This window comes from Tiliqua scincoides, chromosome 4, assembly GCF_035046505.1.
Source record: "Tiliqua scincoides isolate rTilSci1 chromosome 4, rTilSci1.hap2, whole genome shotgun sequence".
NCBI classification, from domain to species: Eukaryota; Metazoa; Chordata; class Lepidosauria; order Squamata; family Scincidae; genus Tiliqua; species Tiliqua scincoides.
In genome coordinates this window covers 60,571,106-60,594,893 of record NC_089824.1, presented here as the reverse complement: position 1 = coordinate 60,594,893, position 23,788 = coordinate 60,571,106, and the positions used below count along the sequence as shown (strand labels likewise).

The following is a 23,788-nucleotide window of genomic DNA, read 5'->3' as shown; positions in this document are numbered from 1 at the left end:
CTGGCGGAGATGATTCTGGCCCCATCTTGTACTGGATACAGCGCAAGCCTCTTGGCTTACCTGTTCCAGCGCAGGATAGGACTGCGCCCTTAATTGTTCAATGAACAAAACCTATCATAGGTAGCATGGAGTTCTAATGTGAGACAGTCCCTTTTCCTCCTGAATCTTTAATTAGAACAGGAATTATGTAATGATTAGAAGTGTGCAGAAAGCAGTGTTACATGTTTTTATTTCATTATCACCAAAAAAATTGCACTTTTAGTCAAGATACACTGGAATGCTTGTCTCTAGAATAGCAGTCGCCGAACTGGAGACCAATGCATACCGAAATCTCTTACCTAGGGCAAATGGAGCTTACTGTTCCACCAGGGAGCCTGCTATCGTCCTCTCTGATCTCACTTAGAGTTTGTGCTGCCCAGCAGTGTCTGCCTGGAAATGAAGTGCAGAGCACGCTGAGGTGATGGAACATTAGGAGAGATTGAAGAGGAAGATAGGAGGCTCCCCTGTGGTAAGCTCCATTCATGCAGGGGAGGGATTTTCACGGACACTGGATCCAGCCCACAGGCCAGGGTTTGGTGCCCGCTGCTTTAGAATGTAGAACCTGTGCCTTTTGAAGTGGCTTTGCCATTTCAGGTTGCAGAAAAGAAGTTTGTATTCTACATTACATTGAAGTGGTATTGCTGATTGAAAGGCAAATCAAGTGTGGTGTGTTGATTGACAGAAGAGTTAAAAACAGCAGCACGATGGTTTGCAAAGAGTTAAATTCAGCCTTATGGAGTTTCCAAGAATGAAACCGAGTAATGTTTCCATCTTGAACAATTCAAGCGGATGTAAATTTTTTGTTTGTCTTATTGTCACAGACCTGTTTCCTATTGTCAGTAAATACAATTGGTCAACGAATGGATTTCTATGCCATGATTCATGCCATCTCCTTAATTGCTGTGTTGTATCGACGCAGAAGAAAAGCCATTGCAGAGATCTGGCCAAAGTACTGCTGCTTTTTATCATGCATCATGACATTCCAGTACTTCATCTGTATTGGCATTCCACCTGCTCCTTGTAAAGGTATGGGTGTTTTTTGCTATTTATGGATTGTGATTACATTTAGCTTTTACAGTCGATCCTGAAAAGCTGTTGAGGTACAGGAAAGGGTTGAAATAATTGATGTGAATGACTTACTGTAATTATTTTTGCTCTTGCCTTATAGATTACCCATGGAGGAGTCCTAATGCAAACTTCAACTCCAATATCATCAAATGGTTATATTTCCCAGATTTTGCTACTAGACCAAATCCTGTCTTTCTTGTCTGTAAGTACTTTAGTGCATATATAAAAGTGACTTATTCCCCATTCTTTGTAATGTATTCTAAAATGTATTATTATAAAGCAGATCTGTCTCCATCCAAACCTTGTCTGCATGCAGATGATCAAGGAAGGTAATCTGAGCATCACAGGAGCTTCATTCCAAGCCACGGAGTGATTTGTTTGGAGGTAATGGTTGGCTGAGTATGCACAGTCAATTGTTACTCTAAAACCCACTTCAAGGACTCCCAGACAGCACACTACCTGTATCTCTAAGGGCCCAATCCTATCCAACTTTCCAGCACTGATGCAGTCGCAATGCAGCCCCAAGGAAAAGAAACAAACGTTCTCTTACCTTGATGAGGCCTCTGTGTCTGTCCCCCCACCACAGGATACAGCACACTTCCTGTTAGTATGGCCGCATCAGCGCTGGAAAGTTGGATAAGATTGGGCCATAAGTGGGCAGACATGAGACAGGGAAGGAGAATCTTACTTGGGAGAAATATGGAGAGAAAGTGGTGTGGCAGAGGAAGTAATCATATGAGATGGTTCCATCTTTCTCTTTTCTATGTCCTGTCCAGTTCTCAGTGCATTTCCTCTCTCGTCCTCATTTTATATATCTAGTGGGAAGTCAGGTGTAGATTAAATGAGTTTATTCCTTTTTCTAAAAGGAGAACATAATCATAAATTAAAAAATGTAAGCCATTAAATACTGTAATATTCAGTATTATATTAAATTCAGTATTAAATACTGAAAATGAAATGCTATAGCTAGAGGTGTGATTTTTCAGTGATAAAGAAATAAAAACATGTAACACCACTTTCTACACTTCTCATTTTTGTACAAACAAAAACAACTCCAAATGTATGAAACTTTTTCTAACACCTCTACATATTAGTCACTGTATGCTGGTTGGGATGTTCTGGAGGAGGGTGCATAAGTAAATACTATGTATGCAACTGCTGACATTATACCACCTATATTACATATCTAGTACACTTTTAAAGCAATTATAATTTATAAAAATGTGCCCTTGGAATGAAAACACATGACACCTATAGTTAAAAATGAGATTTAGTGAAATGAAATGAAATATAAAATGTTGATGCTATGAATAGTATAGTGTTTCCCAAACAGTGAGTCAGGACTCACCAGTGGGTCGCAAGCTGATTTTTGGTGGGTTGCAAAAAGTTTCTGAAATATTTAAAAATATCCTTTACACGTTTCATCAGGGTTCCTCTGTTTGGTATATTCAGGCATAAGGAATTAACTGTACACTATTCCTTTAAGTAAAACACACTTCCGTTATACCTGGAGAAACCCACTTTAGGCCTGTTTTATGAATCTTGCCAGGGTACTTTGTATAACGTTATATATAAATCAACACCTGTGTGGAGCCTATATTATTTAATAGCTGAGATTCAAAGGGCAACACTCCCTATATAATTTTAGACAGTTTGTAGGTCATTTCATGCACAATCAACAATTGAGGGCTGGTAAGTAAAAATGACAGTATCTAGTGTCAGAATTTTTCATAAGAGCATAAGAACAGCCCCGCTGGATCAGGCTATAGGCCCATCTCGTCCAGCTTCCTGTATCTCACAGCAGCCCACCAAATGCCCCAGGGAGCACACCAGATAATGAGAGACCTGCATGCTGGTGCCCTCCCTTGCATCTGACACAACCCATTTCTAAAATCAGGAGGTTGCACATACACACCATGTCTTGTATCCTGAAATGGATTTTTCCTCCAGATATTTGTCCAGTTCCCTTTTAAAGGCATCTAGGCCAGATACCATCACGACATCCTGTGGCAAGGAGTTCCACAGACCAACCACACACTGAGTAAAGAAATATTTTCTTTTGTCTGTCCTAACTCTCCCTACACTCAATTTTAGTGGATTTCTACTAAATCCACCCATTTCCACTATGTCCTTTTTGAGATGTGGTGACCAGAACTGGACGCAATACTCCAGGTGTGGCCTTACCATAGATTTGTACAACAGCATTATAATATTAGCCGTTTTGTTCTCAATACCTTTTCTAATGATCCCAAGCATAGAATTGGCCTTCTTCATTGCCGTCGCACATTGGGTCGACACTTTCATCGAGCTGTCCACCCCCACCCCAAGATCCCTCTCCTGATCTGTCACAGACAGCTCAAAATCTATTAGCCTATATGTGAAGTTTTTATTTTTTGTCCCAATGTGCATGACTTTACACTTACTTACATTGAAACGCATCTGCCATTTTGCTGCCCATTCTGCCAGTTTGGAGAGATCCTTCTGGAACTCCTCATAATCACTTCTGGTCTTCACCACTCTGAAAAGTTTGGTGTTGTCTGCAAACTTAGCCACCTCACTGCTCAACCCTGTCTCTAGGTCATTTATGAAGAGGTTGAAGAGCACCAGTCCCAGGACAGCTCCTTGGGGCACACCACTTTTCACCTCTCTCCATTGTGAAAATTGCCCATTGACACCCACTGTCTGTTTCCTGGTCTTCAACCAGTTCTCAATCCATGAGAGGACCTGCCCTCTAATTCCCTGTCTGTGGAGTTTTTTCAGTAGCCTTTGGTGAGGGACTGTGTCGAACGCCTTCTGAAAGGTGTTCACATGTCTTTCTTACATGTGGATATATTTAAATATGTATAACTGAAAAATTTCAACAAATCCATGATTGTGGTGCATTTCATATTCCAAAATTTGTTGATATGACATGAAATGATCCTTATGTGTGTTAACTTTGTGTGTGCGTGTGTCTGCTTGTGTTTACTCATATGTTTTGCTATTACTCTATTTTATTGTTTGTATTCCTTACATTTGTTTTAGCTGTTAGATTTTATATTAATTACTGTATATGGTTTTATATATCCCACCTTGATTGCAATTGAAGAATGATGGTTTATTCCTTTTTAAAATGATTTATTTATTTATTTATAGATAGAATTTATATCCCGCCTTTCTATCCCAGTAAAGGGCACTCAAGGCCCTTAAAAGAGTTGTACCATAGATTTTCTCTGGTGGAATCTCCATGGCAGGGTCAGACCTTGACAACTGGGAAGCTCCTCCCTGAGAGCTCTCAGGCAGGCAGGTCAGGTTACAAAGTCTTCCTGAGGGGAGGGGCTCCCTCGATTCCCCAGACTGAACTTGCCTCTAGGCACGGTAGGTTGGGTTTTTTCTTGGTCAGCTTACCTCACCTTCAAAACTGCTTTGTTTTTGTTTTTTCTGGGGCTTTGGCCCCTTTTTTACTTTTAAACAAGTTGTGAGGAAAAGGACTGCAACCATCCTGCCTGAGCTCCCCAGACTGCCGTGCTTGTTTGGGCAGAAAATGGGATTGCTTCTCGCCCCTAAAGCAGCCAGACACCTATAGGGCTCATGTTTCCCCCTGGTTTTGGGACAGCATAGGAGCCTGGCTGCAGGGCGATGCTTGGTGGTGGATGACAGCTCAAGCTCTTTCCCACCAAAACTACCACAGCAGAACTGCACCACAGCAGTAGGCGGTATTTTTCCCGCCAAAACTGCACCACAGCAGTAGGCAGTATTTTTTCTGCCAAAACTGCACCACAGCAGTAGGCTGCTGCCCAGAAGCTGTGTGGAGAAGGCGGATCTACTCTCCCAATTCAAACAGCGGTGCTGACAAGACAAGCCTGTTCCCTGCCAAAGCACCACACAGCAGGTAAGGTGCTGCTGAGACCCTGTGAGGGCCAGGCAGAGGGCGACAAAGACCTTCAGAAGCTAGGTGAGGCATTTTTTGATTCAATAAGGGGGTGATTGTGGAAGATGGCAAGCCCCTCTAGAAAGGAATCTGAGACCCTGAGTCCAGGCTCTCTGCCTCTTCCAACTGGGAGGAATTAACGGCCATGCTTCAGGCCAATGCTTCCTCTAGCTCGGCCACAGCCATGGCGACCCTCCAGAGATAGCTGGCCCATGTGGCTTTGATCCCTTCTGGGTCTGAGCTGGCCATTGATCTTTCTCTCCCTCCCAAAGTACTAAGTCCCTCAACGTCGGGGGGGGGGGGTTACCTCAGAATTTTTCCCTCAGTAGCTGCTACTGCTGTTTTGATTGTTTAGCTCCTCTTGATGCTTGTCAGTTTGCTGCAAGATCTATGGCGTCTGCCTTTGTGGCTAGAAGAAATGCCCACCTCCGACCCTGGGATGTTGGCACAGGTTCCCAGACCAGATTGGTTGTCCTCCCTTTTGAAGGGAATAAAGCCTTTGGGGAGCACAATATCCCATTCTTATTGAGAACAGGGGTCAGAGAGAGGTTTTGCCCACTCTTCAAAAGGACTATTCCAAATATATATCATATAACATCAGTCCTTTCATGGTCACAAGCTATCCTTTGTCCCAAGGGTCAATCCAAGTATAGATTTCAGTGGTCCAAACTTAAGTTCCATCATCCCTTGGGCTGATCTCCAAAATCTGCATCCTCCAGCCTGAGCATCATCTAACAGATAACTCAACACCTGATGCCAGGTTTGCCTTTGAGTCAGCTGGAGTAGGTTCGTAGGACCCCATCACAGGTCGTCTTATACTGATGGGGGAACAGAGGTTAATATGGGCTATTCCCTATATGTGCAAAGCACACTGGCTGAGCCTCCAGAAGATAGACCAGGCTGAATGGTAAATTCACATCCAGGTGTTCTCATTTCTGAACAGGAGGTTCAGGCCACTGACCTGCTTTGTAAACAAGCACTGCAACCAGCTGATGAGATTCTTTTCCAAGCGAGATGCCAAAGGGATGAACACCCTTCATCCCACTTGGCCCCAAGGTGTTCTGTATGTTTTCCTTCCTATCAGGGGTCTTCCAAAGGCATTACTAAAGATAACGCTAGAAGGGGTTTCCAACGTCAAAATCCCCTAAGTATATCCACCTTTTCACCTTCCACTGAGGCTGAACCTGCTATCTCAGGGTCCCAGCATCCATCCTAAGATATTGATGCTGTAGCTAACTGTATGGAGCTTGAGCAACAAACACTGTCCTAACTTCAGATATTGCGGGCTAGTTCTCAAGATCCTACTTGCTGATAGGAGGACCATCTAGAGGGTTTATATTCTACCCAGAGGGGGTTGGTGGGCTGGTACTTCCAAAACCAGGTCCATCCAGAGAAAATTAAAGTGAGGGAACTCTCAGAGTTCCTTTGTCAGGTTTGGATAAGGGTGTGAGTATGGCCACTCTGATAAGTATTCAAAATTTCAGATATTTGGGGTATCCTGAGGGTTGACTCTTATCTTCCTACCATCATGTTAGAAAATTCACTAGCAGTGGCATTGATCAACCCCCCTCCAGTGGCCAGGGCCCCTTTGGGGAAATTAGGTCTAGTTCTCAAGGCATTAACACAGCCTCCTTTCAGGCCTATGGCTACTTTACATACTTTTTCCCCAGAAAACAGCCCTTTTTTAGTGGGAATAACATCATCTAGATGGGTGTCTGCATTGACAGATTTTTCTGTAGCTAGGACTTGCCTCTGTTTCAAAAGAACAGGGTGGTTCTCCTCACCAACCCTAGCCAAGATTAGTTCTATGTTTCCCACATCCTGTCTTTCTTTCCAAACCTTTCAACCTAGAGAGTGGAATTGGCACATTTTGGATGTGTGCTGGACAGGGAGTATATCTCTGGAAATTCTATCTTCAGACATATGAAAACTGTTTTTGCTGCATAAGGCAAATGAACAGAGATTTAAGGTTTCACCATCCACCATCACCAGATGGGTAAGGGATGCGATAGTTGAGGCCTACAGGGCTCATGGAAGGGAGCCGCCTCAGGGCATAATTGCTCATTCGTTAAGGGATGCTTCTACCGCTGGCATTCAGGGCGTTTTTGTCTTTGATGATGGTTTGTAGAGCAGCCACCTGCAGCTCTCCCCATATGTTCATAAAGCACTACTAGGCAGATGCCTGTGCTTCCAGGGACGCAGCCTTTGCCAGGTGTGTGCTGTAGAGCATAGTTTCAGATGCTACAGGCAGCTTCCACCTTTGAGGAGGTACGGCTTGGGCATTTCCCAGTTGTCAAGGACTGACCCTGCCATGGAGGTTCCACCAGAGAAAGGGGAGATTTTAGCTTACCTGTGAATTCCCCTTCTCGGTGGTCTCCATGGCAGGGTCAGTCCGTCCACCCTCACAGCCTGAAGCATATGAAAAAGAAAAGACAGCAAACACAAAACAATGGGGTGGTAGAAGATAAGGACAAAACGTCCCTGACACGTCCACATTAGGTCCCTGAATTAGGTTACAGTATGGTCCTAGCCTTTCTTGGTTCAGAATGGTGAGATTTAGGTCATCGGAGTTCATCCAGATGGCTTTTCGACACATTGGACTTCAAGGATGGATATCTACCTGAGCAAGTCCGAGACAGAGCTGATCTGGGGCCATTGAGGCTTTTGTAGTCTGGGGAATCCCCTCAGGAAAACTTTGTAACCTGACCTGCCTACCTGAGAGGGAGGAGCTTCCCAGTTGTCAAGGACTGACCCTGCCATGGAGACCACCGAGAAGGGGAATTCACAGGTAAGCTCAAATCTCCCCTATCCAGGAAAACATAATGTTATATATATCTATTTTATTTACTGACATTTTCATCTCAACATCTTTGTCCCTCAGATGATTTCATGTTGCTGCTATGTGCATCCTTACAAAAACAAACATTTGAAGATGAGAACAAGGCTGCTGTGCGCATCATGGCTGGAGATAATGTGGAAATATGCATGAACCTTGAAGCAGCATCATTTAGCCAACACAACCCTGTCCCTGACTTTATTCACTGCCGGTAAGGGCTGGGTTTTGTATACAGGCAAAGGTCACACATATAACAAAAGATCTGACTCTTTTTATCCTCATTATCATGTAGACACAGTTGTTATAAATTATGCTCTTAGTTCCCTTGCAATGAACACTGTATTCAGTGGGAATCTAAATTGTATGCCAGCATCTCTTAAAGTCATAAAATGCTTTCTCATATTACCTGAGTAAGAAACCTGTTTATATTAGCACACAACTCGGAGTAAGGGGATTTATTTGCGCAGCAGCTACCTCAGTGGGGCTACTCAGATCTGTGCCAGCGAATTCACTGGTGCAGATCCGAGCAGCCCAGTTTAACCCTAGGCTGCTTGGGAAAAGGGTTAGGATCTGACCTAAGTGCTGGAGGCCAGTCCCATCCCCTTCCTGGGCCTGGTCTATCCACAGGCCTGCCCACCACCCTTTCTCCCCCTACCCCGAAATGCCCCACCCGCCTTTCCCCACCCTCCCCAAACCCCACACCAACCTCCCCAGACCAGCACTTACTCTTCGGGTCCAGGGTTGGATTTGGCTTCTGGGAGCCAGCACACATCTGTAAGCTGAATCAACCAGCTGATGTGCCTTACAAGACATTTGTGACAGTCCTTGGCCGGCACAAGGGACTTGTGCCAACCCAAAGAGTGCTCTGAATTGTGCTTTCAGTCCACTTTGAAGGGCAGGCTGAGGGGAATGCAATGCCACCAGAATGGTCCTAATCCAGTGGACCCAAGTCCCAAAAAGGACACAAGAAGGAACTAATATAATAATAATAATAATAATAATAATAATAATAATAATAATAATAATAATAATAAACTTTATTTCTATCCCGCCCTTCTCCCCAAAGGGACCCAGGGCGGCTAACAACATATAAAACAGATTAAAACATAGTTTCACAAACAGATAAAAACATATTAAAAACACATTAGCAGAACCCATAAAAACAGTAGTCAGATAAAAGTCAGAATAAAAAAAGAGCATAAAACAGCAGTTCTTAGAGGAATCAGGCCTGTAAAAAAGCAACTAAAAATGTATAAAAGATGTTTAAAAGGCCATGAAGTCAGAAGGCTTGGTTAAACAGCAAGGTCTTCAGGCCTCGCTGAAAATGAGAGGGAGCCATTCTCAAGTCAAGGGGAAGGGAGTTCCATAACGTTGGTGCCACTACTGAGAAGTCCCTGTTTCTTGCTGCCGCCCCACGTACCTCCTTAGGCGGCGGCATTTGTAAAAAGGCCTTCTCTGATGACCTGAGAGGACAAGCCGGATTGTACAGGAGTAGGCGATCTCTAAGATATCCTTGCCCAGAGCTTTAAAGGTCAAAACCAGCTTTAAAGGTCAAAACCAGCACCTTGAATTGGGCCCGGAAACGAATGGGCAGCCAATGTAGCCCCCAGAGAAGCAGGCTGACAGAATCAAACCGCCTTGCTCCAGTGACCACACGGGCCGTCGCATTCTGCACTAATTGCAGTTTCCGAACCGTCTTCAGGGGCAGCCCCACATAAAACGCGTTACAATAATCTAACCTCGATGTCACTGTAGCATGGATCACTGTGGCCAGGTCTGCACGATCCAAGTACAGACGCAGCTGGCACACCCGCCGAAGCATACAACATACAACCCATAACACATAACTGAGAGTATGCAATTCAATTCACAGCAGAGAGATGCAGCTGCATATATTTGCAACCCTTTTTATTCAGAAGTAGACCCACTGCTTTCCATGGGTGTTATTCTTAAGTGATGGTGCATTGACTTATAGCCTGGGACTTTGCTTCAAATGGAAAGGAGGATCCCATCCTGATGTTGAAAAAAACAAACCTGCTTTGCAAGCATTTGCAAAGCAGAACCAGGCTACAGCAGAAGGAAGGAGAATAAAAGGTTAACTTTGATTGGAATTTCCCAGTGAAGTTGCTGTAGAAACAAATGACCTCTTGCCTGCCTGCTGCAAAGCTTTTCAGAGTTGAAATGCTCTGCCCTCTGATTGACCCAGAGATAAGCCAAAGTGATAATTTGAGCTTGAATACTTGCCAAAATTTTTACATACTATAGGAGAGTATCTAAGGTAGTTATCAAGAAAATGTTGACCTAAATTATCTTTGAATTTAACAAAAAGATTTGTCATGTTTTTCCTATTTTATTCCTTTTTACTACAGATCTTACCTAGATATGGGTAAAGTGATAGCATTCAGTTACCTTTTCTGGTTTGTCCTCACCATCATCTTTATAACGGGAACAACTCGAATCAGTATCTTTTGTATGGGCTACTTGGTTGCCTGTTTCTATTTCCTGCTCTTTGGAGGAGATCTGTTACTTAAACCTATCAGAAGCATTCTTCGTTATTGGGACTGGCTGATAGCATATAATGTCTTTGTGATTACAATGAAAAATATATTATCGGTAAGTGGTTCGTTAGTTCAAAGAATCATGGGGAGGATCTCTCTCCCTGCATTCAGGTCTGCCCAATGCAAATAAGTGTTAAAACACTAGGGAGTTAGAGGGTTATGGTGAGGGATCATATTGGCCAGAGGGAAGTGAATAGTTGTTGCAGTCATCCCAATCCAGAGAAAACTGTATCCAGGAACAAACTTTGCACATGAATTCCTTAGCTTTATCAGGAAATGCAGGGGCAGATCTGATAAGGAGGTGTGTTCTGGAGGTTGTGCAGTTGCTTTGCCTGAAAAAGCGAAGCAGGATTAGCTTCCTGTTGATGGGAGACCAATGGAAGACTGAAACCAGTGCAGATCTCTGTGGAGGAGACAGCTGGCAAGAAATGGATAACATCTTGAGAACTGGTTTGAGGCTTGATTTGCAGCTTCTTGCAGATGCTTGGAAACACAAGAGCTAGCAAACCAGGATGAAGATTGTACTATGAAGGGAAACACTGGAGAAGAGGAGGGTTCTGTTAATTTCATGGAACAATACATGTTTAAAAAATAAAAATGGAAAATGGGGATTTTGGTCAACCTATGTAAACTGCCTTGAATCTGTGAGAAAAGTAGTTTATAAATAAATAAATAAATAAATAAATATACAGGAGTCCCCCCTGTATCTGTTGGAGATATGTTCCAGGTCCCCTGCAGATACAGAAACAGTGGATAAGACGGAACCCTATCTCCACAGCCCCACCAGCACCTATTACCTTCGTTTTCCTTCTGTGGCACCAAGCAAGCATGTCTTTTTCTTTAACAGAAAGCTAAAAACAGGCAAGATTATAGAAAGACAAGCAGGCAGGCAACATGAATTCTCAAGAGACTTCCTACTCCTATTAATGTTCTGCTGCATCCCTCTAGCATCCAGTCTACCTACCTGCTTGTCTTTCTATAATCTTGTTTGTTTATAGTTTTCTGTTAAAAGAAGAAACATGCTTGGTGCCACTGATGAGAAGAAGAATAAAGGTAAAGGGCGCAGGAGGGTAAGGGAGCCATGGAAGATAATTAAATTCACAGATATGGGGAGACGCCTGTACATCATACTAATATTTCACAAGTGTTTTAGCATGGCCCTTATTTTCATGCATTCCTGTTTTTAATGTTAAGTTTTTGCTGTGCTTCTGTGAATGATGGTGGGCTGTAAATCAAAATAATATGTTTGTATTCACATAATCCACATAAATGTCAGTCTATCTTGTTCAATTTACTGCTGTTAGGCAGAACCACCCTGACTTCACAACATCAGTTTACATGGACTACAGGGCATTTGCGCTACAAACACTAGAGAATTTCCACAGGTTGTCATATAGCCCAATCCTATCCTTTTCTCCACCATAGCATACAACCATGCCACAACAGGCTGTGCTGTGTGCTATGATGGGACAATTGGGAGTCTTGGGGGAGAGGTAAGGGAAAATATTTTCCCTTATCCCTCCATAAGCTTCTCAGTCACCTGTGGGTCTTGAAATCTATACCAGCTTTAGAGTTGGCACAAATCTGAGAAGACAGAGGGGGGACAAATGTCAGAAGGCTCTGGAGGGGTTAACATTTGGTACAAATTGCTTGTTCCCACATAGAATCCCTCCCATCTGCAGCAAATCCTGTCCCTCCTCCGATTCATTTTGTCCACCAACTTCTAATGTCAGTGGGGCTTCTCACTGCTAGTGCACATGGGGTGCTTATCAGTGTCTAAGGTCCAGAAATGCATGACTTTTTCCTCCCTTACTAATAGAAGAAAGTTTGTACAGGTTGAGACTAATTATTCGAGTGGGTTCCGTTCCAAGCACTCGCGTGGATAAAAAAAACGCACTATAGCAAATCAATTTAAAAAACAAAGTTTCTTTGCTCCAGTGATTGAAAAACAGCCTTGCTGACCTTTTGACTCTAAGGTAAGAGTTATTAAGAAGTCAGCACTTCACTCAGCCCCTCTCTTCACCAATGCAAAATGATCACATTTCTTTCACATGCTGGGGGAAGGGAGGGGTCTGCAGGAGAGAGAAGGATTGATGGATTGTTAGCCTGCTGCCCCCCCTCTCTCATTAAGAAGGCTGTTGTTAAAGGACTGTTCAGTTTTTAAAACTGATTTTAAAGGGTTGCATTTTTCCCCTTCTCCAGGGATCAGCACATTCTTTCTCATTTGCAGGGGCCATTCTTTTTGAGTCAAATCCATGTATGAAAAATCCATGTATAAATAGGCTGGACCTGTATTGACAATTCTGTGCTTGCACATGCCCAGATATTTTACATGTAGACAATGAATGAGAAAAGAAGTGGTAAACCACAGCAGTGGATAGTGCCACCATTACCAGTTGTGAGGATTACAACATTATTTACTGCATTAATACAGGTCCAACCTTGTTATACACCGATTTTTTATACACGGATTTGGCTCAGCACGAATTGCCACTGCAAATGAGAAGGAATGTGCTGATCCCTGGAGAAGGGAAAAATCCATCCCTTTGAAATCTCAGTTTAAAAACTGCTTTTATTGTTGTTGTTGAGAGTTGTGCAAGTGATCATTCCATTCTTCAGGCTGGGAGTCCTTTGCATTTCTAATTGCTGACTGCCTCTCTTCAACAGTAAGAAAAATTGTTTTTAAACCACAATTGTAAAGGGACCCATTTTTTTTAATTTTTTTAAACTGCTTTTATTTAACACATTTTATGGTATCAGCAGGGAGTCCTAAAATCAAACCCCTGTGGATGTTGAGGCATTCCATTAAGAGCAATGAAGGGGCAAGAAACCTGGAAGTGAGTCTTTAAATCTATTTTTCCATTGTTTATCCACGGATTTTTATCCCTAGGGGTTCTGGAACGGAACTCCAGCTGATAACAAGGGACAACCTGTACATACATTTCTTAAGGAACATTTCTCTATAAGAAATGTTCTCCAGTGATTCCCAAACACAGTGGTTCCCTGGGTATCTGAAGTGATCGAGTGTGGGGGCCCAATCCAACTGGCCCTATCCAGTTTTCCAGTGCTGGTACAGCTGTGCCAGTGGGAACCACCAGTGACCACCCACTGGTGGGTCCAGACCAATTTTTGCTAGGTTGCCAAAGGGTGATGGAACGATCAGATAACTAATTGCCTCAAGCACTGAGGTTATTCAGAAATCAGATACTATGGCTTCTAATTACCCTGCAAAGAGCTCAGCTCCTGTAGTTTGCAAGCATGTATAAATATAGGGAGATAAATGTTTGGGGGTCTTTTTCTTGTTATTTAATAAATAAACAAACAAACAAATAAATACTATTTCTTTCTAAAATCTGGTAAACCTAGGTGAGTCCCGATAGAGTGTTGTTTTAAAAAGTGGGTCCCGGAGTTTAAAAATTTGGGAACCCGACTCTTCTATATCCTTATGTTCTCTTAGAATTTAAATTTACATTGGAATAGCAGTAGGCTAAGGTTGAGAACCTTGCATTTTGATTGTAACCTGTTCCTAGCTTTTCTATACTATAAATATTTTAATATATTAATCTATGTTTATTCCAGATAGGAGCATGTGGCTATGTGGAGTCATTAATGAAGAACAGTTGTTGGGTGATTCAGGCGTTTAGCCTGGCCTGTACAGTTAAAGGTTATAAAATTCGTAAGTACTGATTTGTAAATTCCTTTGCTTTATTCTTAAAAGCTTTCATGAAAAGTATTTAAATATTCATCCCTGCAAAATCATTTTGAAAAGTAGCCAGGTCACTTTCCCTTGTGACATTGATGCTGAGAAGTAAATCTCAGTACACCGAAATAATGTATGAAAACCTGTTAAATAGGCTTAAATTGCTATTTCTATTAAATTCAGCAGGATTCAGCAGTGGGCCCACTGGACAACCTAGCTACCATCACTTCTCCACTCCTTTAGTAAAGAGCGGTTGGAGGGGGGACAGAGAAAAATATCAAATGATATTTTTTAAAAAGCGAGATCCCCTGTTGATACGTCATCTTCTGACACTTTTCTGTTACATTTTCCAACTTTAGGGAGAAGAACCAAAGGGGTTAATTTGTAAGGACAGTATTGTTTCCATGAACAGCTTTTACTTTACATAGTCCAAGTGGGATGTTATCAGAGAATGGCTATCTGGCCAGGGTATGTGAGTCCAGGGCAGGCCACAGATGTCACACTAGTGACACACTATTTTCAGTTTCAATACAATCCAGTTCCAAAATAAAACAGTGCAAGTTTTAAACGGATTGAAAATTTCAAACAGCCCAATCCTAACCTATGTTGGAACAGGCAGGCTGGCTGGCCTGTACTGTAGCTAGTGAAGGGTCGGAGATGGCTGTGGCACAACTCAGGACAAGGGGATATTTTCCCCTTACCCTGAACACTACTGCAGCTACCACAATGGGGCTACTCAGATTTGCACCAGCTAAGTTGCTGGTGCAGATCTGAACAGCCCAGTGTTAGGCCGGGCTACTCGGGGGGGGGGGGTTAGGATCCAGCCTAAGTGTCAGAGGCCAGTCTAACTCCCTCCTGGGCCCAGCCACTAGTCTGCCCACTGCCTGTCCTGGAATGCCCACAAAACGCCCTCCTCCTTCCTGCTCTAAGCCTGTGCGCACTCTGGCTCAGGGAGGTAGGCATGCATCCTCATACTGGCCTTCCCAACTCCCATGGTGGCACAGCACCCAAAAGCCAGTGTAAGGAACTCAGACAACTAATGGCTCCCTGTCCCAAAAGGACTCACAATCTAAAAAGATGCAAAAGATCACCAGCAGACAGCCACTAGAAAAGATGCTGCTGGGGTGAGCCATTGCCCTGCTGTTCTATAAAAAATGTAATCTCAAATAAATCTACAAAATATATGTAGGGTATTTGTTTTTCAAGTGTTATTTTACCACAAAATTTCTATAGTGGTGGAAAAAATAACTTCCTTAGCTTTCTTGCTACATCTTTGCTATTTCTGACAAAATATTGCATTGAATGCATAGTACAATAGCACTTTCACTGTGGGATTTTGTTTATTCTTGCTAGCTCCTAATACAAACGAATGTAAATTACCTAGTGGGGAAGCGGGAATTATCTGGGACAGCATTTGCTTTGCCTTCCTGTTACTGCAAAGAAGAGTCTTCATGAGTTACTACTACCTGCATGTGGTTGCAGATATTAAAGCTTCACAGATTCTGGCATCCAGGTAAAGTGCAGTGTTTTATTTAAGATGTTATATAAATCTAAATCTATATAGTTATCTAAATCTAAATCTATATAGTTTAACAACTGAACACTGATCAGGAAAGTCATTATCCTTGTTAACAGACTTTGGACTTCAGAATGGCTGAAATTAAATAGATAATTTCTCCAAGCTTGGCTTCAGAAAATAATACTTGGAATTTAAAACAACAACAACAAAACCCTGAGTTAAAAAAGAGATAAATATAATAGTTTGGCAATAAAGGAATACTTTTTTTTCTTTTAAGAGCAGAAAACACATGAAATTTTAAATATACTTTAAGTATGAAATAATTATTTTTAGGCTGTTTTAGGCAAAATTATAGGTCATAAACAGACTCTCAGAAATTTATTACAAAGGAAGGTTTAGAAATTTATGAGCAAAACAGAATGGATTTCCTTAAATTTAGAGGAAAAAAGAAACTTGCATAATCCCAGGAGTTGTTTAAAGGTCTTGAAAAGCTTCTAATCTGCATCTTTAGCACATTTATTTGTATCTTAAAAATGCTTTTAGGCCAACCTGCTTTTTTCCCCTTAAAAAAGCTACTCTTTTGCTAAGAATGCAATTGTTTGGGCTTAGAAGCTTTCTAGCTTCTTTCCTTCCTTAAGTAGGAAGTACTACTGGATTTCTTAGGAATCTTTGAAATATTAAAAACCTATTTTTGTGGGGTGCAAAGTACTTGTGTTAAACGTGCTTGATTTGGTGGTTCTTAAAAACCATTTTTGGAGGGCTATCTTTTTTTAACCTTTTGTTTTAGTGGTCAAGAGACAGTGTTTTTGGTGATTATGTGATTTTTCAGTGTCACTGTTATATTTTAAGAGAGTGAAGGAGGAGAGACTGTAGAAATCCAGAACTGAGTAATTAAGGAGAGAATCTTTTCTCTAACCTAGAGCGACTGTTCTCAAGCCTTTTGGTCTCTGGAGCCCATTATGAGCCCTGGAATTCTGGAGCCCTCTGGAGTCTCAGGGAGCCCCAGAGTACTGGCATGTGCATGGAGTAGCACAGGTGCCAAGAAGATGGCAGCCATTTATGGTGTGCTTGTGAAGCCCTGAACGGGTCTCAGGGGACCCCAGGGCTCCTGGAAGCACAGTTTGAGAAATGCTGCTCTAGAGAATGATTTTCAAGTCAATAAAGGGAAGCTTGCTCATCTCATGTTGAAATACGTTTCTAAAAAGTATTCGTGCTTTCTCAAAGCAACATGGAGTGAACTCTAGCACTACTCAGAGGTTTTATAACTGAATGGTGTACCGAAGTAGAGAGTTGAAAGGAAACGTGCTAGTTAGTTGTTGTCCTCCAATACATTTCTAACCTGTTGTACATTTTTTTAACTTGTTGTAAGTCGCCTTGAGTCCCTTCGGGGAGAAAGGCGGGATAAAAATAAAGTTGTTGCTGCTGTTGTTGCTGTTGTTGTTGCTGTTGTTATGTGGCACATGCCAAGCTTTTGTTCTCTTATTGCAGGGCTGCCCAAACCCCGGCCCCCGGGCCACTTGCCCCCTGCGGAGGGCCCCAAACCGGCCCCCCAGGGAGCCCCCCCATCTCCAATGGGCACTCGGCCCGCTGGAGACCCTCTTCATTCGGCACTCCATCTCCAATGGGCACTCCCCAATGGGCACTCGGCCCGCTGGAGACCCTCTTCCCAGCGACAGCGAGGAAAAGGCTAAGCCCCACCCATCTGCAACCCTCCCATTACATTGGGGAGGCTGCAGCTGAGTGCAGGCTTCGGATGGGGGTGAGAAGTCCTGGGTCTGTTTGTCCTACTTGAGTTTGGCTTGGGGGGGCAGGCACTGAGGAGGGAGGGGAAACTGTGAGTCTATTTGTGCTGCTTGCATGTGCTGGGGGGCGGGTGCTGCAAGGGAGAAATCATGGGATGTTTGAATGCAGCTGGAGGGCATGTCTTCTCGGCAATAAGTCCCATTGAGTCAGTGGGGCTTACTCCCAGGAAAGTGTGGATCTGATTGGGCTGTGAGTGCTCAGTGTTGGAGGTGGGCGCTGCAGGGAAGAACTCATGGGATGTTTGAAGGGAGAGGAAACCTACTGCTTTTGCTTGTTGGGGTTGCTGGCAGAGAGGGAGGAAGGTGGGGGGGTCTGTTTGTGAATGGGGAAATACACATAGCTCTCTGCCTGCTTCTGTTTGGTGCTGGGTGCAGGCTGGGGAAGGGTCTGAGAGAGGGAGACAGGCAGCTCCCTTCTCTGTGTGAATGAGGAGAAACAAACTCCTGTCCTGAGGGGGCAGGTGCCCACCAGCTCCCTGACTGTTTGTGTTTCTTTGCTGCTGCTTGTTGCCAGGATTGGGGGAGGGGAGAGTGAGAGTAAAAACATGCTCCTGCATGGGGGGGAAGTAGCCCACTCTGACTCCTCTTAAGTTTGTTCTGTACTTTTCCCTAGGAAGAGGTGTGTTATATGTGTCAGGAATTATTTTAATAACCCCCTTTTCTGGGATCCTTTTCTGGATCTCAGATGTATTACAAAAAAAGCTCAGTAAAATTCATTCATTCATATAAGTTCCGTTTCTAATATATTCATTTATGTAAATTTATTCAAATTTGAAATGTAAATTTCCCCCAGCCCCCCCCCCCCGACACAGTGTCAGAGAGATGATGTGGCCCTCCTGCCAAAAAGTTTGGACACCCCTGTCTTATTGTATGTATATATGTATGTGTTGCATTATTTTTACCTGGTTTTGGGGTTTGATTATCTTTTACAGAGGTGCTGAACTTTTCCAGGCTACAATTGTGAAGGCTGTAAAAGCAAGAATTGAGGAAGAGAAAAAGTCGATGGACCAACTGAAGAGACAGTATGCCTGACTGCCTTCCTTCCCTTATCCCCTCTAAAGGGAATAGCTATTTGCCATTACTGGTTGGTGTATAGCACCACTTAATTAGCATTAGAAAAATATTGTTGCTTTATGTTATAGTGCTCATTCAATTTTTGAGCTAATCCACTGCACAATTTGCACTCCCCGCCCACACACCCCAAGCAGAGCATGGTGGGGAAGGAAAAATTAAAGGAAGAGGTGTTCCTCCCATCCTGTACTTGGGCCATTGCAGATGGAGCCAACCCAGAGAATTGGACCCTTTATCAGGGCTACTAAAACTTTACATCTGTCACATGAGTGGAAAAGAAGGGCAGGAGTGACCCTGGTAAACTAGATATGAATTGCTTGGTCATTACTTACAGCCCAATCCACTGTAATTTCCCGCATGGTGAAGCAGCAGTGCTAGCACAGGCTCTGTTGCATCCCACAGGGGAGTTTTGGCCTAGAGCAGGGGTGCCCAAACCCCGGCCCTGGGGCCACTTGCGGCCTCTCAATGCAACCCTCAGGGAGCCCCCAGTCTCCAATGAGCCTCTGGCCCTCCAGAGATTTGTTGGAGCCCACAGTAGCCCGAAGCAACTGCTTTCAGCGTGAGGGCAACTGTTTGACCACTCGCGTGAGCTGTGGGATGAGGGCTTCCTCCACTGCTTGTTGTTTCACATCTGTGATGCAGTAGCAGCAGCAAAGGAAAGGCCAGCCTTGCTTTGTGCAAGGGCTTTTATGGGCCTTGTGCTATTGAAAGACCTTCATTCATTCATATAAGTTCATCTTTAATATATTCATTTATGTAAACGTATGTAAATTTATTCAAATTTTAAATGTAAATTAATTCTTTTTTCCCCCTGGCCCCTGACACAGTGTCAGAGAGACGATGTGGCCCTCCTGCCAAAAACTTTGGACACCCCTGGCCTAGAGTGATCTCTTTAGAGTAAGGGAACATTGGTCCCTTGCCCTGGGCTAAAGACCCTGCAGGCCCAGTGGGTCAGTGCAAACCTCTACCAGCTCTATAGCTGGTGCAAGTCTGCATTGACCCAGAAAATCATATCAGGCCTAGTAAGGAGGTTAGGATTTAGCGTGCAGTGCTGTGGCCTGATCTGCCCTTACTCCCTGGCCCCATCACTGCCCTGTTTCTCTCACACCTCCCCTGTTCTGCCCTTCCACCCACTGTGTGGCCTTATCTGCTCTGGTGGGTCTTCAGCCATATACCAGTGTGCAGGAGAAGGCTGCTGCAGCCTCTCCACCAGCACATGCCACAGAGGCTGTTTTGCAACTGACGTAAAGCAGTCTTCGCCAGCACAATGTGCTATATGCTGACACCCAGCCAGCATAGGATTTGTCTGCAAGTCATGCAGGTGTGTGAGCAAGAGGCATTAAACCTTTTGTAAAGAATCAGCTTTCCTATCAAAGTAAATTATACAAAATAAGTGATTATGCAAGTTGAACGAATTAGCTTGTTTATTCTGCGTAATAATACATCCAGGTGGTTTTTCAAAGAGTTTAATTTAATTTTGCTCCTCGAGAGTACATGGTAGAAGAAAACAAAATAAGGGGGGGGGGGTGGTTAGATGGCAGTGAGATCATTACTAGATACTAGTAGCCATAAAGAAGGATAGTGAGCTGTTACAGAATGCTAAAGTCCTTCCCTGGAAAACTTACCTGAATTCTTCTCTAGGTTTAAATATCTTTAGAACACTTTGCCCATATACTTTCAAACTATTCTCTATAATAATCAAGACTGGAAACTTATTTTAAAAACCGCAATTTTTAGAATGCCTAATTCATGCATGGTACTGAATATATAGAGATTTGTGGGCATATGAACAAATGGTACATCTTTTCATAGTAGTGAAAAAAATCTGCTTAGTTAACCTCAACAATTAGGTTTAGACCAGCAGTTTCCAAACTTGCCAGGATCATGAAGCCCTTCTTTTGTGGCTTCCTGACTTAGCAGCAATTCACGTGCAAGATCTCGCAAGATTTGTGCATGAGATCTCGGCCCAGCCAAGATGGCAGCACCCAGGAGAGCCAGTAAGAAGAGGCTGCAGAGGACATCCTGTGGCACCCCTGTGAATTCACCATGGTGCCCTGGGGCACTGCAGCACATAGTTTAGGAACTATATGATTCACTAGAATCATGGAGTTGGAAGGGATCAATAAGAGTCTAACCCATGTCTGTGCATATGGTCCACAACAGTATCCCCAGTTGATGGCTATCCAGTCTCAGCTTAAAGACCTCCAATGACCGAGAGTCTTCGAGGCAGACCATTCTATTGCTGAACACTTTGTACTGTGTGGAAGTTCTTCCTAATATTTAATCAAAATCTCCCTTATTATAATTTAAACACTTTTGTCTTCGTCCTACCATCTGCAGCAACCAGGAACCAATTTTGTCTCTCTTCGACATGATAGCCCCTCAGATATTTATAGATAATTATCATTTCATCCTTTAACCTTCTTTTTCCAAAATTAACATGCCCAACACCTGTCCTCAGAAGATATGGTCTCCAACTCCCTCACCATCCAAGTTACCCTCCCCTGGACCCACTTAATATCCCTCTTAAAATGCAGTGTCCAGAACTGGACACAATATTCCAGGTGGGATCTAGCTAAGTTAAAAAGTATTAAACTTTATCCTTTTAAAGAACTGGGGAAAAGTCTTACAGAACCATTCTGGCATATGCAGTCTCTGCTTGTGAGGAGAGTCATTTGATAAAGTATTAAGAATGCCATATATAGTAATTTAATTCCAAGCTAATATGTATCTTGAAATCACAAATATGATGGCCAATATGTGACCCTGTGTAAAATGTCCTTTGACAGAATGGATCGTATCAAAGCCAGGCAACAAAAATATAAAAAGGGCAAAGAAAAAATGATGAGCATGAACCAAGAATCCTCAGATGGGCAAGCAATTCAAAAAGCTGAAGAAGAAGATGATGATGATGGTACTATTCTTTCAATATATCTGGTATTGGTGTTTCTTGCTAGGACTTCAGTAATATTAATATTTAGAGACATTCTATGCCTTGTCCAGCCGTTTGCTGCAGGAGCTTCACTATATACTTGTTCCAATGTTCATAAGTCAATCCCATGATGTTAATTAGAAATGAACACCATGTTTACTCAGAAATATCTCATTGTGTCTCATTATTATCAGGTATGTGTAAATTGAATTTCAGTGTATATATGGAGTTCTCCTTTTCATGTCAGTGGAAGAGCAGCCTACAAGTTCAGTTGTTTGTGAAGACAGGGTTTCTCCCTTTATTGAAATGGGGAACAATCCATATATGTGGGAGTTCTGAAGTACAAGTTTTCGGACTAGGATTCTAATGCTAATTTAAAAAAATTGTATCTGGAGCTTAGTGAGTCATCACTAAAAAGGTATGCTTATTTGATTATTTTTGATCTAATCATGTAAGGTTTGGTGTTATTAACAAAAGTAATCATGTGAGAGTTCTGTTGCACAACTCCCCCACAATTCATTTATGCACTAAAATCATTGTATGGCAATTATATCATTTAGACCAGGTATAAATCAAAATTTTGAGACTTACAATACAATCCTATCCATGTTTACTCAGAAATGTCTCATTTTGTTCAGTGGGACTTAGTACTGGGAAAAAAGCATAGTAATTCAATCTTAAACTCCAATCCTATCCCCTGTGACCCCCAATGATGGGAGTGGGGCAACCTGAGGGCAAATGGGATATAAGTAGAAAGCATTTATACTTACCTCTGTGTAAGCCGTGGTATCGCCTATGGGTTGCCTTGAACGTATGCTACTTTTTTTGGTGTCATATATTCAAGGAGGAAAAAAGGACAGTAGGGTTGGAAAGGGGGAAGATAAAAACCAGAGTGTGCTTTTGCTGCCAGATCTACCCCCTCCCATCTCCTTCCTGCCCAGGTTTCTCTCCCTCCCTGCCCAGGTATGCCTTCAGTCTTCCCACTCCCTCCCCTTCACCACACACTGCTCCAGATCCCACTGCTGACTCACAAAGCTATGCAGGGATGTGGTGCTGCTGCCTCTTGGGGCAGCGCTTGCAGAATGGCCACTGACAGAGTACTATGTGCACCATCAGCTGCCATTTTATGTCAGCAGAAGACTTTTCCACTGTTGTAAACCCCTCTGCCCAAAAGCATGACTAGTTAAGTAAGGCATGACTAGTTAAATTTAGGATGCAGCCCACAGTTTACAATATGTGTAGGATATTGCATATGTCTGACAGGCTACAGTTTTTGATCATGACATCTGAATCAATATAAATGACTGGACGCTTTGGAAAAAGTTCATTTTAAGGCAAACAGTTTACATTTGTATCTGTACATTTGGATTATATTATTTCTTGTGTGAAACTGAGTGATAGATTTGTTGGAATGATCATTGCATTTAGAAACATGAGTTTCCAGAATAGGATAATTTTGGGGCTTTTTAATCAGTAACATTTGTTCAGCATGGGGAGAAAAGGTAAAACAAATTCATCAATTTTATTTTAGAAGCTATGACAAGCTACTTTTGAATTGTTAATGTTTCTAATCATTTTTGTTTTGAAGTTTATATATAATCACTACTAATTTCTTGCACCTTCAAACTTTCACTTAAAATTTATAACAAGCAGTTATCAAATATTAGAATTTTTCACAATAGTTTCACTCCTGCAGCTGAAGTATTTTTCCCCAATAATGCATTTTAGCATTTGTTAGCATTTTTTCTTTTTTTCTGTAAGTGTATTTCTTTTTTCTTTTCTTTCTTTGTGCTCAGGTTGCACACACAATATAACAAATGATATCACACAGTGTTTCTGGGAAGAAAAAAACATGCCTCTCTTTGGTTTTCCCATTAGATCCTTGGGAAATTAAATGTGCTACATCCAATGGGTTTGATTTTGTTTTAGTAATAAACCTCAAAATATCACTTATTTTAAAATGGGGAAAAAAGACAACCCTTTCCTAAACAAGGATATGTTTTTTAAAAGTTAGTATTTACATACCTTTATTTTGCCATGTGAAATTCTGTTTTTTAATTACTGTAAAAAGTTGACCATGTTATTTTCATGGGCTTGTCAACATATAGTCATAAATAAATGTCTTTTTTTTTTCTTTGAGTATATTAGAACTGGATCTGATGTTCTTGAAAGTTTGGAGGTATTAGAAAAAGAAAAAGAAAATATAAGTAGTAATGTGTTTCTCATTTTGTAAAATTAATTTTTGGACATATCTCATTTTAGGAGAAGCAGACAAAGAGAAAGCCAAGGGCAAAAAAAAGCAGTGGTGGCGACCTTGGGTTGATCACGCTTCCAGTAGGTTTTTCAATCATCT

General features: G+C 42.4%; 1 protein-coding gene across 1 annotated transcript in view; it reads left to right on the top strand.

The window, feature by feature from the left end:
• PIEZO2 (piezo type mechanosensitive ion channel component 2) overlaps positions 1–23,788 on the top strand; it is a 247,613-nt gene that overhangs the window by 175,823 nt on the left and 48,002 nt on the right. The window contains exons 25-33 of the mRNA XM_066623461.1: positions 861–1,065; positions 1,208–1,309; positions 7,899–8,064; positions 10,223–10,466; positions 13,991–14,087; positions 15,465–15,624; positions 18,365–18,454; positions 21,293–21,417; positions 23,701–23,769. Coding sequence (XP_066479558.1) covers positions 861–1,065; positions 1,208–1,309; positions 7,899–8,064; positions 10,223–10,466; positions 13,991–14,087; positions 15,465–15,624; positions 18,365–18,454; positions 21,293–21,417; positions 23,701–23,769 — 1,258 coding nt within the window. The remainder of the gene's footprint in view (positions 1–860; positions 1,066–1,207; positions 1,310–7,898; positions 8,065–10,222; positions 10,467–13,990; positions 14,088–15,464; positions 15,625–18,364; positions 18,455–21,292; positions 21,418–23,700; positions 23,770–23,788) is intronic.